Source organism: Chiroxiphia lanceolata, chromosome 14, assembly GCF_009829145.1.
Source record: "Chiroxiphia lanceolata isolate bChiLan1 chromosome 14, bChiLan1.pri, whole genome shotgun sequence".
Classification (NCBI taxonomy): Eukaryota; Metazoa; Chordata; class Aves; order Passeriformes; family Pipridae; genus Chiroxiphia; species Chiroxiphia lanceolata.
Window position 1 is genome coordinate 4,575,069 of NC_045650.1, and position 16,995 is coordinate 4,592,063.

Here is a 16,995-nt window from a genome sequence, read left to right on the forward strand (position 1 = left end):
TAGTTGCAAGTTTCTTGAATATGGAATACAATCTGGCTGTCAGAGCAAGCAAGGCCATTGATCACCAAAATTGCAGAAAACACCTGCCTAAAATTAGGAGTGGGTTTCTTGAACCTACACCAGTAAAATCCATACATATTTAGAATACTTAATAAGTTACAACTCTCAGTAAGAGAAATGAATATGTTATCTTCACAGGAAGTTACATAAGTTTATTTGTGAGCACCCTTTCCAAGCTCAATATCATCTTCTCCTTAAGCAGCAGCTTCCAGGTTGTTTTTTTATCCTGGAATTTTAATTAGTTTGCCTTGCCTTCCATGATGAATCAGATTGCTTAATTTTCTCAACTGAAAACACTACAGGAAGAAGACAGACGAGACATGATTACTGACATAATGAGCAAAGTTTTTAGCAAAAATCTTGAGGAGGAATTCTGAAAAGAGCTGACTAATGGTTTTACAATCAGGGGTCCTTTGTAACCAAACATTTTTGTTATAATTGCCCTGAAGATGAACTGAGGAATTCCTTAAAGTAATGGTCAAGATCAAAGCCTAATTAAAGCTAAAATATTGTCCCAAAATCTCAAGGACTAAAATCCTCTCTTCTTTTGCTCTACTAGCAAATTACAAAGATGGATATTCTCTCTCTTTTTTTTAGGGTTATAATTCAATTATCCCCTAACTAAGAACAGGAAATATTTTGAAGGAGTAACAGCAGAGGCAGAAACCATTTTTTCTACTAAGTTAGAGCACAGATGTTTTCTTTTCCTACCATACACTACTTCCTAGGTTATATTTGCTCAAAACTCCTCCTGTATTACCTGGGCTTTCACCTGAATTACAAAACTGCTGCTTTTACTCCACGTTTTTCAAATCTTGTATATGTAGTTCAGAGTCAACAGAAGAACTACTGAAGCCATTTGGTAAAGTTTTGGAAATGCAGCCCAAGTACAAATTCACCTCTGCAAAAAGCTTAATTCTCTCTTCTCCTACATTAGCTTGTGACTTTTTTCTCAGTTATTAACACCATTTTCCTTCAAATGAATTTGCAAATCTCGGTCCAGAACCATGAAACCACAATTTGTTTCCAACTGATTAACAATCTTGGAATCTGAACCAACAGAATATCTAACGTGTTCTTTTGAAGGCAGATTGCAATTTGAGAAAGTGGCCACTTGTGAAAGCAGGAGAAACACGACTCAATAGAAGTAAGAACTGGAAAAGCCTTTCCTGGCCCGTGCCTGTTCCCAGGCCATGTCAGAACCGCCAGGCTGGAACACTCAGAGCTGGTGATGGCTGGAGAAAAGCTGCTGATGCCTCACAATTGTGCCCAAGAGCTGCCTCTCTGTGTCCATCCTGCATCTGATCTTCCAGAAAGAAGTCCTGACCCATCAGAGCTGCTGTCTTTTCCAAAGGAAGTTACTGCCACATCGATTTTAAGGAGCTCAACACAAAATGACTTATGTTTCAAACCCATAAAGTTTCCTGTGCTACCTACTAAGAACACAGTTAAATGTATGAAAAATTCCCATTCTGGCAGAGGGATCATGTTGAGGAGCACGAGAAGAGGACTGCACTTCCTGGCCTTCCAGGAGGAAGGGTTTAACCCAAACAGCTCTTGACCCAACAAGTGTGATGGTGGCAGCCACTTGTGCTACACCACATTATACCCTGGGATATGAACGTGACCGTGGACCAGCTGAGACCATCTTACTAACACCTTTGGAGATCATAACCTAAATCAAAATAAATATAAAACCAACTTTTCCAAAAAAGGTCAGAAGATACCAGGATTAAGGATGTTTTGCCTAGTATTGGTTACTGAAATTAAAGAATTCCTTTATTTTTCTTGCAAGAAGCTGACCTGCTTTAAAAAGCAACCTTTTTGCTCTCTGGTTGCTGTACTTACACAGCTCCCTCATTTCAAGATCCAAAAGAAGGCTGGATGAAGACACAGGGTTCTCTTACAACATACATTTTACAAGCTCTGAAAAAAATGAGATAGATTGTCTAACAAGGTGTGGAACAAACTATAAAGCAGGTATCTTGGAGGGGGGAGGTCCAGGGAGAGGGCCCAGCACACTTTTGCATGCTCAGATGGGAGAATTTTGGACACAAGGAACGCTCAAGCAAAGTAAGGTCAAAAAATAAGGTGTCAAGAAGCAAGACATGCCCAGGTTACTCTAATTCTTGTTGAAGTTAAAATTCTGCATCTTGACATTCCTTTGCCTCTAATTAAATTCTGCATGAGAGGATGAATAAGTCAATGAGGAAGGACATAGATAATAAAAATACAGCCTACGAATGCTGTATTCTAGCTGCTGAAAATCAAACACAAGAGGTAGCAAAGCATCCTGACCTCAAACTGCCCCATCTTCAGTATCCAAACAGAGATATAATTATTACAGAGATACAATTGTAAGAGGCAAATGAGCAAAGGACCAAAAGCAGAAGCTTTAGCAGACTGTTAGGAGAAAGTCCTTTGCATAAGCACAATTAGTATGGGAAGTATATTCACTTCAAGTAATCCACTTTTAGTCTTGATCTACCTTTCTTCAGCAACTTCAAGTTTAAACAAAGTGCCAATCTCCACATTTTAAATTGCAAATTACTTTTCTAAATCACTTAACAAATATCCTTGAAATTTCACATGTCAACAGCTCATTAATATCTACAGTAAATGTAGCTCTCTGAAAAGAACCACAGATTTTATGTTTATTGAGACAGATAGCTGGCACAGAGAAATAGAGCTCCTTCAATTACTAGTTGGCAGAAGCTAACTTCAGTTTAAAATCAGTCTGCAGGAATTTATGGCAACACTGCAGTGAAGTGACTATTTTGAATAAGATTAGCTACTGCTGATGGTGATGCTTGGACAGTGTTTATAAATCAAACTTAGAACTTAGTATTTTATAATAGGCCACTTCAAAACTATCTCCCATAATCACCTATGCAGTATATTATGATAAATGCAAACATGGCTGGGGATTAAAAATAATAAAGTGAGGTACACAAGGTAATGAGTGCAAGTAAACTGTAAACAAAGACTTTATGCATATACATTTTCAATACCTTGTGCCCAACTTAACTCAGAGCTTTGTAGGGAACAACAGATTAATCACAGTAGCACCCATAACACAAGCATTTCAGTAACCCCAAATCTCATTCCCTTGTACCCTGAGAACATTTTAAATTCATGAGCCTTAAAGAAGGAAAATTATACACTGTTAAACAGTGATATTCTGAATATAAACAGCTTTTTTGGTTGATGAATTTTCAATTATACTGTTACCTCAGTAAAACAAAACTTGAAAATTCATCTAGAAGCGAGTATATTAAACCAGACAAAGTAAGTAACAATAAAATGTTTTAATTCAGATGGCAACCTTTCCATGACTCAACTTTTCATTTAGAATTCAAATGGCATCAGGTGCTGGTTTTCTGTTGGTTTTGGAGGCTTTTTTTGCAAGAACACTTAAACACAAAAAGCAGATGGCCTGAAATGCTTCCCTCTTTATGGGGCTGGGGCTTTACAGTTAAACATTTCTATTTTTCTTGGCCAAGGTATGGATTCTAGACCATGATCCAGGAAGCACATATGCCAATTAAAGGGGCAGCTATTAATATGAGGGGAGAACACCTTGGTTAAGAACACCTTTTCCTGCACTAGAGTTGGGAAACAACTCCACAGAAGAAAGGCATCAAATGTGGAGGACTTCATTACAAAAGCATTTCTGAATGTAAATAAGCACATTTAAGTGAAACAGGAATGAACAAAATCTGTATTCCACTGTTCTAATTGCTGCTCCTATAATCTTCTGAAAGCTCTCCATCAAAGCTAAAAACAGGCATGGCTAAAAGAAACCCAGGGGCTCATATTATTACAGACTTTGATAGCCAATGAAAATAAAATGCTGAAATAACAGAAATTATCCTCACCAAACAGAAAGGGATAATTAGGAATGAGAATGAAGGGCACTAAAGCTGTGACCATTGCTGCCTGTACCAAAGGAGCAATCACAGCATCCTTCAGCACAGCACTGATTTTCCAAATTCCTGAGCCAGCAGGCAAAAACTGCCTGTTCTGTTGATGGAAATAACACCCCAAAATAAGGCAGAGACAGAAGCATAACATTACTTGATGCCAGATGAACACAAGAGAAGCCCTGCAGCGCTCACTGGCACACACACAGACACAGTTCAGTTCTTAAAAAGAGGAATTACTGGAGTCACTTACGAATCCACGTGAAGAACTCTCTGGCCACTTCTGGCACACGCTGCAGCAACAATGGATTCAGGCAAACCTGGAATGACAGTGGCAGTTTTTAGAACTTAGTAGGCCAAGATATATTAAAAACTGAAATAAAAGTAGAACTTGGTCAGAAGCAGGCAACTCAAACAACAGAAATTTTACAATGTCACTGAAACTTTTAACAGTCTCGTGCTACTAAAATAATGAACACTATTTTGTGTTAACATTTTCTTATGACACTCTTGAATGCAAAGAAACTTTTTTGTTTAGTAACTGTATGATACATGACTTGCAAAGACTACTGAGTTAAAGCTTGGCACCAGTGTTTTCTCTAGAAACCTTGTGATCATAAACAGATTGAGCACTTGCCAGCACACTGATACCCAAATTCTAGTGGGATGTTCTGTAACTGCATCCCTCCTGATGCAGACAGGTATTACCTGAGGGCATTTTTGTGTATTTTTGTTCACTTCCAAGTGTCTGACATAAAGACTGTGGTTGTCCTTAAAGTGATATCCCTATAGAAATCTCCCATGTCATGCAATTATACTGTGTCAAATCAGTATGTCTTCACTACACTTAGAGAAAATTACATAGTAAAAAAGCACACCAAAAGGTTAGTGATATTCCTCTACCAGCAATACATGCTTGGGGTGGCACAGGAACCCCTTTGGAAGTCTAATAAAGAAATGAGGCTGTTCTGTAATGCCTGTTCCCACTCAGCAGATTTCCCAGGCCCAGCTGGATGACTGGGATCTCTGAGCACATTCAGGAAAGCAGGACAGCTCGTGGGCTGAGGAGCTGCAGGACAGCTCAGGGGCTGAGGAGCTGCAGGACAGCTCAGGGGCTGAGGAGCTGCAGGACAGCTCAGGGGCTGAGGAGCTGCAGGACAGCTCAGGGGCTGAGGAGCTGCAGGACAGCTCAGGGGCTGAGGAGCTGCAGGACAGCTCAGGGGCCGAGGAGCTGCACGGCACTAACTCCACTGGAATCTCTTTTTGGCTGTTTAAGCAGGTAATTCAGTAACAGAGATTAAAACTCTGAGGGGCTGGTATTAGGAGACACTTAGGCCACGTCTTCAATTAAGGGATGAGATTAAACAAAGTGAAAGGAGTTGTGGCTGATCTGATTTACAGCAGCGCCAGGAGCAGCTGCTCCAGTGCAACTGCAGAGACAGAACTGCAAGAGGAAAAATCAGGCGTGGGAGAGCACAGTCTTTTTTGGCTTGCTTCATGACAAACATCATCTCTGGCAGAATTCCAGGCCTATTCCAGCTGTCAATTTCCTCAGAAGGAATACTGATTTCACATACAAATAAATCCTGACGTTACCAATGTGATGATTCATTTAAAACACAACCCAATAGTTAAAGGTTACTGAATAATTCCCTACTACTTGTAAGGCAGCAGTTTTCACTTACTTAGAGTAAGAAGCTGTTAGACTTTAATGGGATATTAAGCACAATTTAGCCCTCACAGAGACACAAATAAATAATTTTAAATGGCTAAGCTAACCTTTATTAATGCTAGAACCTGAAATGCAGTCTAGGAAACATCTCGTGGGACTCAGAGACACTAGACCACAGTTTCACAAATCCTTTAAGCCAGCAAAGGCAAACACAGACATCAAAATAAAGAGGTTCAACCTCTGGGCCCTGATCTTCTGCCACTCCTGACCTCCTTCTACATCAAGCAAAGGGTCAGTTTTTGGGAGAGCAGTTCCACGGTGGTGTCCAAAAGCATAAATGCTTGGTTCAACACAATGGAGGTTTTAGGACAGGCATGACAAATTTCCCAGGAAAACAGCTACAACTTCCCTTCAAATTTTCTGGCTTAATGAATACTATTTTGATGGAGAAAATCCTTTTCTGAATTGATAAAGCAGAAAAAGTGACAATAGTTTTGCATTGCAAAACTCCACAGCAGTGAAGGCTGACAATTAACCTCTGGGAGTAGAAAGAGGGATGAACAATCACACCAGTTCCTTGGGCATTTGTTTCGCAGCCTAGAAAGGCCAATAACCTTTAGAGTTGAATTTTTTGGAAGCAAGAACTCAAAACACAGAGCACTGTGAACAAGGAGAAAATACTCCACTGCAGCACACCCCTCAGAACTGCCAGGAGACCCTGGCTGCACACACTGATCATGGGAGAGCAGCTCCACGTTCAGCTGCCCCCCATTTATATACACGTTCCATTTCACTCCCTCTATAAACTATCTGGAATAGAATCTACAACTGCTATTTTGTTGGGAGTTCCTGGAAAAGGTTTTCTTTCCCTCAATGGGGCACAGAGAGTATTACTCCAGAAATGGAATTGAGAAACTTGTTTCTCCTTCCTTATTGATAAAAGCCACTGAGAAAGTGTTGTAAAACATCACCAGTGCTGCCTGGCTGACCTGGGCTGGAGTTATAGCTACCAGGGCATAACTGATTGCTTTAAGCTTGATCCAATTGATACTGTGTTGGAGGTCTGTTCTTCCATTAACCTTGGATGAAATTGTTCCCTGAATTAGCTTCCTTGCTCTTGAAAGCTGGCATCAATTTTCTGCACCAACCCTTTGCTTCTCAGATCCCGTGGCCCCCCACGTACCCACTGGGGATAGAGTGAGGCTGAAAGGCAAGGCCTGTGAATTCCTCCTCTTGGAGAGGCTCTCCAACAACCTGAGAGAGCAAGACACCAATTGTTCTGTGACAAAACCTCAGTAAAGCCAAGAAATAAGACTGTGCTGCGGCACCAGTTTCTGAATTCTCTTCTCCAACAGAAACAAAGGCACACAGGAAAGAGGCAGCTTTGTCAAGTGCCAGTTACTCCCACGTGGGATCTGGACTGCAGGATGGCTACTGGACAAAAGCCTTTTCCAAGAAAGAATGTTCTGGTAAACACACCATCATCATATAGGTACAGATAGTCCTTCTCTATCTAGGATAAAACTAAATAGGAAAAGCCTCCTCACAGAAATGCTCATTTATGTAATGGCAGCACGGGAAGCTGAACTGTCTCCTAGTGGATGCTCACAGACTGGTGCAAGATAGGTCCTCTCCAGATGATCCAATAACAGAGAAATATTACCATCTTTTTATGAATTGTTCCTACTTGGAAACAGCTTTCTATTCTGGACTTTGATTTGTCAAAAACCCTAAGCTGGATTATATCCAGCTTTTGAAATGTGTTCAGACCCTCGCTACAGGGCAGAGCAGAGTCCAGATTCTGAAGTTTCCCTTATGCCTAATGAGTAAATAAAGCTGGGCATCTCCAGGCTGTTTTCCTCCTGAGGGTTATTCTAACACTTCCTGCCACTTATCCTTCTTGGGGAACAGGCATCTGCTGGTTTGGTCATCTCAAGGGATGCAGAATTTAGCACTATAACCTGTACCACTCATGAAGTGTTTCAACAGGCAGTTGAGTAATGATTTGGATCCAGGAACTTGCATCACTAAGAACAACAAGATCTAAATGACAATCTACATCTCCTTTTAGATTACTACAAAAGAATTCTAAGATTGTACTGCTATCAAAATCAGTAATCAAATTACTGAATCATCATTGCCTTCTGCTACAATTAGTAATAACCAATATGTTTCTACCAAGTTATTGTGCATACTCCTTACTGTGAAGCACAGCACACATTTCACTCTATCTGAAATGAAAAGGGCTACTGCAAAAGAACATTTCCTCAAATAAGGTTCAAATCCAGACAATTTTTAGATTTGCAATGGTATTAGCAGGAAATAAGAAGTCTGAGTAGGAATTGCATGATCCAACCACAAGAAAGCAGCACCAGATCCAGATTTCAGTGTGTTATACATAAACATCTGGCAGCATAAAAGGGATTTATGTGGAGGAATAAGGAGTCCATACAATACTTGTATCATTTAATGTGCTGACTCAGAAGTTTTTCGTATTTGAGGCAGAATCAACTCAGAAATAGCAGTGCTTGCTACCAAGAAATGTTTATATAGTTTCTGTGTTTCCTGGCCCTTTCATATCCCACTTTAGAATGCTTACATGTGAAATATTTGCATTAGGTCAGATTGTCATGCACTTCATTTCTCTTACTAGAAAAAGAAAGATAAAGAGTTTTCCTTCAAGAAGGAGGACTGGTTAGTGCCAGTTGGAATCTCTATCATCATTCCTTAAAGCCACTGCCTTCTTCCTCCACTTACTAACCCTCATTTATCAGATGCAGTTATTAAATTAGCCTCTCTGGCCTTGCCAGGGAAACAGTAATTTAAAATTTCAGTGAGGTTGGACATTGCATCTGCACACAGATATAAACATAAAATGAGTGATTTTACTCATTAGTGATCCCTAGATTGCTACCATGTTCTAACAGGTAGAATTTCACAGGCAGTACTTGATACCCATCCAGCAGGTGATGCATTTGGTGCCTCACTGAAACACGAGTGCAAAGTCAAAGTGAACCAACTGGAGTCCCCAGTACTGGTCCAGGAGCAAGGCTGACTACACACCTGCCCTCCTGTGTTTGGACTTCTTGTTTGGAAAGAAAAAGAGTGGCAAGCAGATTGAATCATACCACACTGGCTCTAATTGGATTAACAAACACTGTGGCATGGCCACATCAGGTCTGTAGGACCAGTTTTTGTGTGGAAGGCACTGGGAGCTGCTGTGAAAGACTCCAGGGCTGCACCAGAACCAGCTGCAGCACGGGGGGAAGGCACCCAGCAAGCCCAGAGCACAACCACGGGGTCAGGACAACCCTCTGATGAAGAGCACAGTGCCCTCAGCCCCCTCTCACTGCCACTGCCTGAGCACTGTCTCCATCACACCTTCCTGGAAACGAACAGGCACATGAATCCAAATAAATCTCACAGAGGTGGCTGCTGCAAGCTGACCTTCAATTCTGCATCTGGCTGTTTCCAGCAGCCTCTGACCAAGATAATCTCCATTACATGAATTTTTGGAGCTTCCCTATGAAGCAAAATCAACTGCACTTTCACTTTCAAGAATAGTGTTGTAGAAGTAAAAAAGAAATAGAGGAACTGGTTACACATTATTTAGTTACCAAAAAACCAATTCTACTTTTAGTTTCAACACAGCAAAATTCAAATTTGAGATAACTGCTGAGCTACAGAACTTTTTTCTTCAGCTTTAAAAGCCAATTAATTTTAAAAAGTGTTACAAAATAATTCAAAGTTATAACTCACCTCTGTGTAATCAAAAATTAATTTTGGGCTTACACACTGTGCCTCCTGCTCAGCAGCTGTACATGATGCTCTAGTGATGCACTGCCTTTAAATGGACACAGTCACTGCCCTGAGCAATTTATAAACAGCTTCATGTGTGTGGAAGTATCTTGGTTCCTTAAGCTGTTCACTGCAAACTATTTCCCAGTCATCCAGCTGATAAGTTTTTACTGAATTACATGAGATTCATCTTGAAAAGGCTTAAATGTTTAATTTGCTTTACTGTATCTACTAAATAAATCACATGTGGCTCTTTCATAACATAAAAGTTGAAGGAAAATATATTAAAAATGCTGGAACACAGACAATTTCAAAACAATCTTCTGGAGTCAGACAGTTGACCAGCTGCAATAAATTTTGCTTGCATCTGAACTTCTAAGAAGAGAACAGCAGCTGACTCTGGAGGAGCTCACCACACCATCTTCATGGTGTGTTTTTGGTATAAATGGAACTTTAAAGGCATTTCATAATTTAATTGGAAATTAAAATATTTATTGTATATAACAAGTTAAAGATAGTTAATTAAATTTGAATATTAGGTTTGATTAATTTTAATATGTGCTCATATTGCAGAACACTATCAGAAAATATTTCTACATTACAGAATATGGTATAGAAATGTCAATCCACTGAGACAAGTGAAAAATCATAACTGGTCAAGGAAGGAGCCTCAAGTAAAGAGTTTCTTCTCCTACACTGTAATTCCATATAGTTATCTGTATCCCATCAGGGGAACCTGGCAATGCAAACCATGGACTCTGACAGTTGGTACAAATAAATGTTATTTAGGAAAGGAATGACATTTCCTAGTGGAACAGACAAATGTGTCTTTTCAAGTGCTCCTGATTCAGCCACAACTTTGCTGAGCCTTTTTCTAAAGGAGTTTGTCACCTTGATATGCAGATGACCTACTCTGTATTTTTCAAAGTAGGTGCACAGGAGTCCAACAATCTCTTATTTTGTAAGATCAGCAATATAATCTGAAAACCTGAAGAACACAAACAGGCTGAGAAGGACAACAAAGGGTTCACAGAACAATGAGTTTTCTCCCAAGAGCAGCCAGGGACATTGCACAGGATCTGGGAAAGAAACCTGCCTGAGGCAGCAGTAGGAGCCTAGACCTCCAAGGTGGCTGTCACAGCATCTCTGCTACACCCCAAAATCCAGACAGGAAACCAGGCCAGAACACAACCCTTCAATTTTAGCTAGGTTAAAAAAACTCAGAAAGAAGACAAAGGCATGTTTACATCTGGAGAATACTAAAAAAACCAAAGGGGGACACACGGGACACGGCACAGGACGGTGAGTCAGTGTTCATTTTGTTTGACATCCACGTGGACAGGCAATGACTTATTCACAAATGATAATAAAAACGTGGCTCTATTTCCTCCTTCCAGACATCAACATTACCAGTCAGTGCCACTGTGTTAGTCCACAGTGACCAGTGACATCAACAAATATCCACCTTCAGCTGGTTTGCCATCGAGCTTTCAACTCTAAATAGCTGCTGATGGAAACTGAAGATTGTGCAGTTATATAAAGTAACATAACCAAAATACCAGCCTAAAAGATGTATTAAAAAACATTTTTGGCACATCCTAAAAATATCCTGCAACAATAAAAACATTAGGAATTATTTATTTTTTTTAAAATCAACCTTCAGTGTTCACTTCAAAATTCACATCCATAATATTCAGGTTAGTTTTTCAAGGTGTATTTTAAAAATAGTGTTAGTATCTGGAAGTGATTTTTCCTAACACTACACTTACATAAGATAAACATAAAGTACTTACACCACTCCCAGCATATCGAACAATAAATAGTAGATTCTCCTGACAGGACTTTGATGACCTGGCAAAGCCCGAGTGCTTTCAGCCAAAATCATATGAAACCATAAATCACTCTTTATTTTATAGAATATTTCAAAATGGATTCCTGCTTTCCACCTTGAAAGTCATTTCATGTGTTATTTATAACCACTGAAAACCAGAATGGAAAGAAAATTGCATAGAACTAGAAAATTTACTGACTGCTTTTATAAAAAATAACTCCTTTTTAGAAAAAAATTAGAATTACTGGCAGACAAACTTGTGAATACAACACCTTTTAAAGAGCCATATCCTCTCCAACTTGCCCAGCAGTCATGCAGGCCTCGTGGAGCATCAGAAACAAGTTTAAGGAGTCAAGACTGAATACAGCCCAATGAACTGAAGAAACCCCAAGGTAAAGGATGCTCCTGTACCACAGCACAGGGCAGAGCCACACTGCACATCTTTGCACTTACAGGAGCTTCTGCCCTAAATTCAGTGTTGCTGAATGTTTTGCCTATGAATTCTCCTATTTGACAACTTCAATAATGAACCCCCTTAGCTGAACATGACTAATGCCCACCTTGAATTCCCAAATCCCAACTTGGATCCTCCAGGCTTTTAGACAATAAAAATCAACAAGCATCAATTCACAAAAAAGAGGTTCCATTTGCATTAAGCTTCCTACATTAAAACAGCTAAATGAGCCTGAAATAAAATTCAAATCTAACCTTACCACTCAATCTAATTACTAAAATTAACAGATGTACAAGTTACAAAACCAGGAAAAGGCCACACATGCAGAAAAGAATGCAATTACTACTATGCATTAAAAATACCATTTAAACAAAGGTTCTAGTTATTTCATATGACAATTAAATATCCACAGGTACACTCAGCACTGGTTACAGCATTACAAAACACAGTTGAAGACTAGGGTAAGATATTCCCTCAGGAGTCACTTCCCAAAGAGAAGACAGATGAAAGTTTTACTACAAATAATCTTCCATACTGAGTAATTTAACAGAGATTTTAAAAACATCAGTCAGTCAACAGTGTTAGTCACCACTTACGTATGTTCTGAGGAAAAGGGAATGCAGAGAAAAGACAAAACAATTCCTAAAATGCAGAATTCTGAGACTGGTTACAGCAAAACTCTCTACAGGTGGGCAAAAAGTCACCTCTGAATACCAGTGGCTAAAACAGCTAAATAGCTTAACATAATTTGTATAAACCTTTGAGTTTCTGCATCATGTACATAAACACTTTACTTCGTGGCAGTAAAGAAAGGATTATCCTCAAAAATCATAGAAGTTATGCAATTTTTAATATTATACCCTCACAGTTTGATACTTTAGCTTTTCATTATTAACTGTTCTTCTCATACACACAAAATACTCACAAACCTGTAGACATATGAAAATTTCAGGCTCATTTTTAGGGCTTCCACTCCATACAAGAGGGTTAAGAGCACAGAAGGGATCTCCTCATTTGCTCAATAACCTTAACTTTGCATTTTTAGTAGAGTTATGGTCAACAGCGGGGTAATATGTTTTCTTAACTCTCAGAAACTCCATAAATAAATCAGAAATCCTTTAAGCAATTACACAAACACTGCACAGGAATTGCTTTCTTTTCCTGCTAAACACTGAAATTACAATAAGAAACCCACTCATTCTATTCCAAATGACTGGAAATCTTAAATCCCAAGGACACAATTTGACAGATTAGTGGACTCCAAAAACAGAGTTGCTGATGTCACATGGAAAACAAGAACATTTAGAAGCGTCTTCCCATTTGTGCTCCAATCAACACCCTGAGCTCTTCACAAAGGCAAACAAAATCCAGGTGTAAATTTGGGACCTACGAACAGTGGTCATTTGGAGCATTTTAATATTAGATTAGAGCTCAATGCTGAATTGAAGGTGGGTGGTTTATCAAGACCAGTCTGAACCAAGCCACTATCACTGGGTTCTACACACAGAAATCTACTTCCATACATATAAATTATTTCAATCCACAGGCAGCAAGAATCTTATTTCTCAAGGAGCATTTTAAAATTTCTCCAGTAGTTACACTGTGGTTTGTTTCAGTGAGACATTCCAGGTCTCCATCATTATTGACCAGAACAGGATGAACTTGTACAGGATATAAAATCGGCAGGAAGTTCAGAATTAAGGTGTGTGCAATCGTTCATAGATTAGAAAATATGCTTTAATGAGAAGGACTCAAAAAATTTTTGTTATTTTTAAGCACGCATAGAGACTGGAAAAAAAACCTAAGTATCAAAGTTTTTGTATTGTAGGATATGATTAAAAAAATATATTATCAGCATATACCACCTATACTGCAACGAGGTGGGGTTTAGCTCTTCAGAGCTGTTTTCGGCTCACAAAAGCAAACCTGCCCAGCAGGACGGTGTTTCGGGAAAAAGGGCTGGCAGGGGAGGCAGAGTCAGTCAGACAAGGCTTTCTGAGGCACCGAAGGAACCCCCGGCTCAGGTGTGCGGGGCACGGGCGAGTGCCCGCTCACAGGGCCGGGGGTCGCACAGAGACGGCCCCACCCGCACCTCCGCCACATCTCTATTTCTAAACACATCTGGACACTTACGTGTTATCAGCAACCCTGGGGCGGGCTGCGATTGCCGGGGACGCTGTGAGGGCGGCTGTCCCGGCAGCTGTCCCCGCAGGCACCTCGGCAGCCGCTCGCAGCCCCAGAGCCCCCAGCCCGCCCTGCCCAGACGCCGCTGCCTCCCCTCAGCCTCCAGCTCCGCCCGCGTCCCCCTCCGCCGCCCCCTCGGCGACACGGCCGAGGGGCCGTGCGGGCGCTGCCCCCCGGGCCCGTCCCGTGCCGTCCCGTACCGGTGCCCAGCACCACCACCTCGAACTCCGAGGGCAGGTTGTCCGCCATCTTGGAGCCGCCGTCACGCGGCGCCGGCGGAAGGGGCGGGGCCGGCACCGGGGGGGTTCCGGGGCCGCGGCGGGGGCGGGGCCGGCCCTGAGGGAGGGGCCCCGAGGGAGGGGCCCCGAGGGAGCGGGAGTGGGAGTGGTCCGGCACCGCCCTCACGGCACCGCCCTCACGGCACCGCCCTCACGGACCCGCCGGGCGCGCCCTGCCAGCCCTCAGAGCCGCCTCCACCTCTCAGCCCCTCGGCCACGCCGTCCCTCCCATTCCTCGCCCCTCTGCTGTTCTCTTCGTCCGCAGATCGAGCCTTTACCCGGGATTCAGGAGTGTCGTGGGACGCGGCGGTGAAGGCACGCGAGCTCCGAGCATCCATGAGTAAACTCCGCAAATTCAGCCATACGGCGGCATTCCCCCTGCTTGGCCAAATGCAAGAAAATTCAGTGCAAACACACGTATTTTTTAATGATTTATGGGTCGATTATTGGGAAGAAATTCTTCATCGGGAAGGAATTGTTCCCTGTGAGGGTGGGGAGGCCCTGGCACAGGTTGCCCAGAGAAGCTGTGGCTGCCCCATCCCTGGGAGTGTCCAAGGCCAGGTTGGACAGGACTTGGAGCAACCTGGGCGAGTGGAAGGTGCCCCTGCCCATGGCAGGGGGTGGGACTGGATGAGCTTTCAGGTCCTTCTCACCCAGACCATCGTGTGATTTTGTGAATTCCACCGAAGTTTCTTGGCTAACCAGTTCTTCAGAGACAACAGATGTCACTTTTCTTATTTCCCCTGCATGCGCTGTTTCCAAAAGAATTCCTATTGTTTCTTCAATCTCATTGCTTAGTGCTTTTTATTAATATATCCAAGAAAGTACTTCCCTAATTATTTTAAAAAGTTCCCTTACTCCCCAACTGCAATAATTTTTTTCCTTTAGCCACCATGTCAACTGCAGATTTAAAAAGTGCATTAAGTTATTAGTGTAAGTGCATTAAGTTAGAAAGTGAATCATTAATCTAATGCCCTTTTTTGTTAATTAACAGCCATACTGTATGTTTGATTGTATTATGTTCTCTGTGTGCAAAACCCTCTCTGTTTTTCTCAACGCATCAATTAACTCATTTTTAATTTCCCTCTAAAGCCCAAAGTAACACTTTGCCTCCTCCTGCACCTTACAAAGAAAAGAAGTTGGAATCTTGAATGAAATCCAGGATCTACTGGTCCAGAGTAACTCCTCCTGTATTACCAGTCTGAGTGAAAGAACAGCAAGTATAAAACCAAATATTTGAAAAACCCAGATACAGCAACGTAGGCAGAACACCTGTGCCAGAATACTCGGGAAATTTCTGGAAAGTTTTGCTTTTTATTTTGCATTTAATGGCTTATATGGCTTTAAACTAATCTCTTGATGTTATTCATTGTGTATGATTATATTAAAGTCTTAACACCTTAAATCAATAATAACAATAAACCAGCTAGCAGCCTGTTAACACCTTATTACAAGCTCCTTGTTCACATAGCAAAAGAATAGTGAAAATAGTATAAAGTGACTAATGGAAACCAGAGCCCACCTTTACCCCCACGGTACTGCCAGACCTGCTAGAGCAGAGTCAGCACAGAAATTGGTCTAGCAGGAAACACCAAACAACAGAAGGACAAAAAATATATAGATTTAAACATCAGTGCTTCATTACTACACTGAGAAATGTATAACAGAGGAAATGAGTAGTTATTAATTCAGATAGGAGTAAGATCAAGTCTTATATTTCTTATATTTATGCTTTCAATCACCCCACAGAGATTTTGATTCAGACTTCCATTCTGCAATAATGTGAATGGAGCTGTCATTTCTACTTTTCAACATGCAGCACGGAAATTTAGCTCCAGAATTCTCACAGGGCTGGATCATCCTGACCTAAATGTCTTGTGTTGAGGAACAAAGCATCACTATATTGGTTGGATCAGATAAGACAAATTCCCCCTGCACATCCTTTTCCTGCTGAGGGAGGGCACACTCATGAAAATATAACATCATGGTGAAACCCTTTTGTTATTGTTTAACATAACTCCAGGACTGCGCTGGAGCAGAGCTATTTCACTGTCAATGTCTTACTGTTTCTCAAGTGCTTAAGTATTTATCCCACCACAGAATGCTGTTGTTTGGTGCTGTGAGTTCCTGTGAGCTTCATTCATAAGATGCAATCAGTGCAATCCTATTTCATGATGACAGTCATTATCCACTGGACCAGAAATCCTCCTTAGTACTATTTATTTGACAAAAATGATTATTCAGGATCTCTAACCGCCAGGTTTGTCAGTCCCACACAACACCAAAGTATTTCTCTGCACTTTACAGTTTTAATATCTGCAAGTGTAAGAAGTGAAATATGTAAGTATGAATAATTTTTATGAGAATTTCATGGACCTTGAGAAAATGTCTTGCCATGTTTTTCTCTTTAGCTATTTAATTGCAATGTCATATTAACAGAAAGCAGCATACCCAATTCTGCATGGATGAATAAACACATTCAATAAAGAAGATTTAACAGAGTAAATCAAACACTGGATTAAACATTTTCTGCATAACAGACCACAAAATGGGCATTCATTTTACCAATAGATCCTCTACATTAGAAACAAATAGAAATGCACACCAACATAATTAAACTGCACATCCTGTGGCCTGATTACTGAATTTCCCTGTATTTTGTTAAACTAGGTCTCATCAATTAGAATTGCCAAAATGCATTCCAAAATGCATACAGAAAAACTAAATGTAATTCTCTTAACCATTTGTATTCAATACATTTTCCCCTATGTTTTATGAAGTATATCCTATAATCC

At 40.9% G+C, this 16,995-nt stretch overlaps 1 protein-coding gene across 2 annotated transcripts in view; it reads right to left on the reverse strand.

Moving 5' to 3' along the window:
- Positions 1-14,209, reverse strand: part of CHM (CHM Rab escort protein) — a 55,686-nt gene extending 41,477 nt beyond the window's left edge. For both annotated transcript variants that reach the window (XM_032702032.1, XM_032702031.1), the window contains exons 1-2: positions 14,123-14,209; positions 4,237-4,303 (exon numbers count right to left, since the gene is read on the reverse strand). In XM_032702032.1, the coding sequence (XP_032557923.1) occupies positions 4,237-4,303; positions 14,123-14,171 (116 nt within the window). In that variant the 5' untranslated portion in view covers positions 14,172-14,209. The remainder of the gene's footprint in view (positions 1-4,236; positions 4,304-14,122) is intronic.
- Between the last annotated feature and the right edge of the window lie 2,786 nt (positions 14,210-16,995).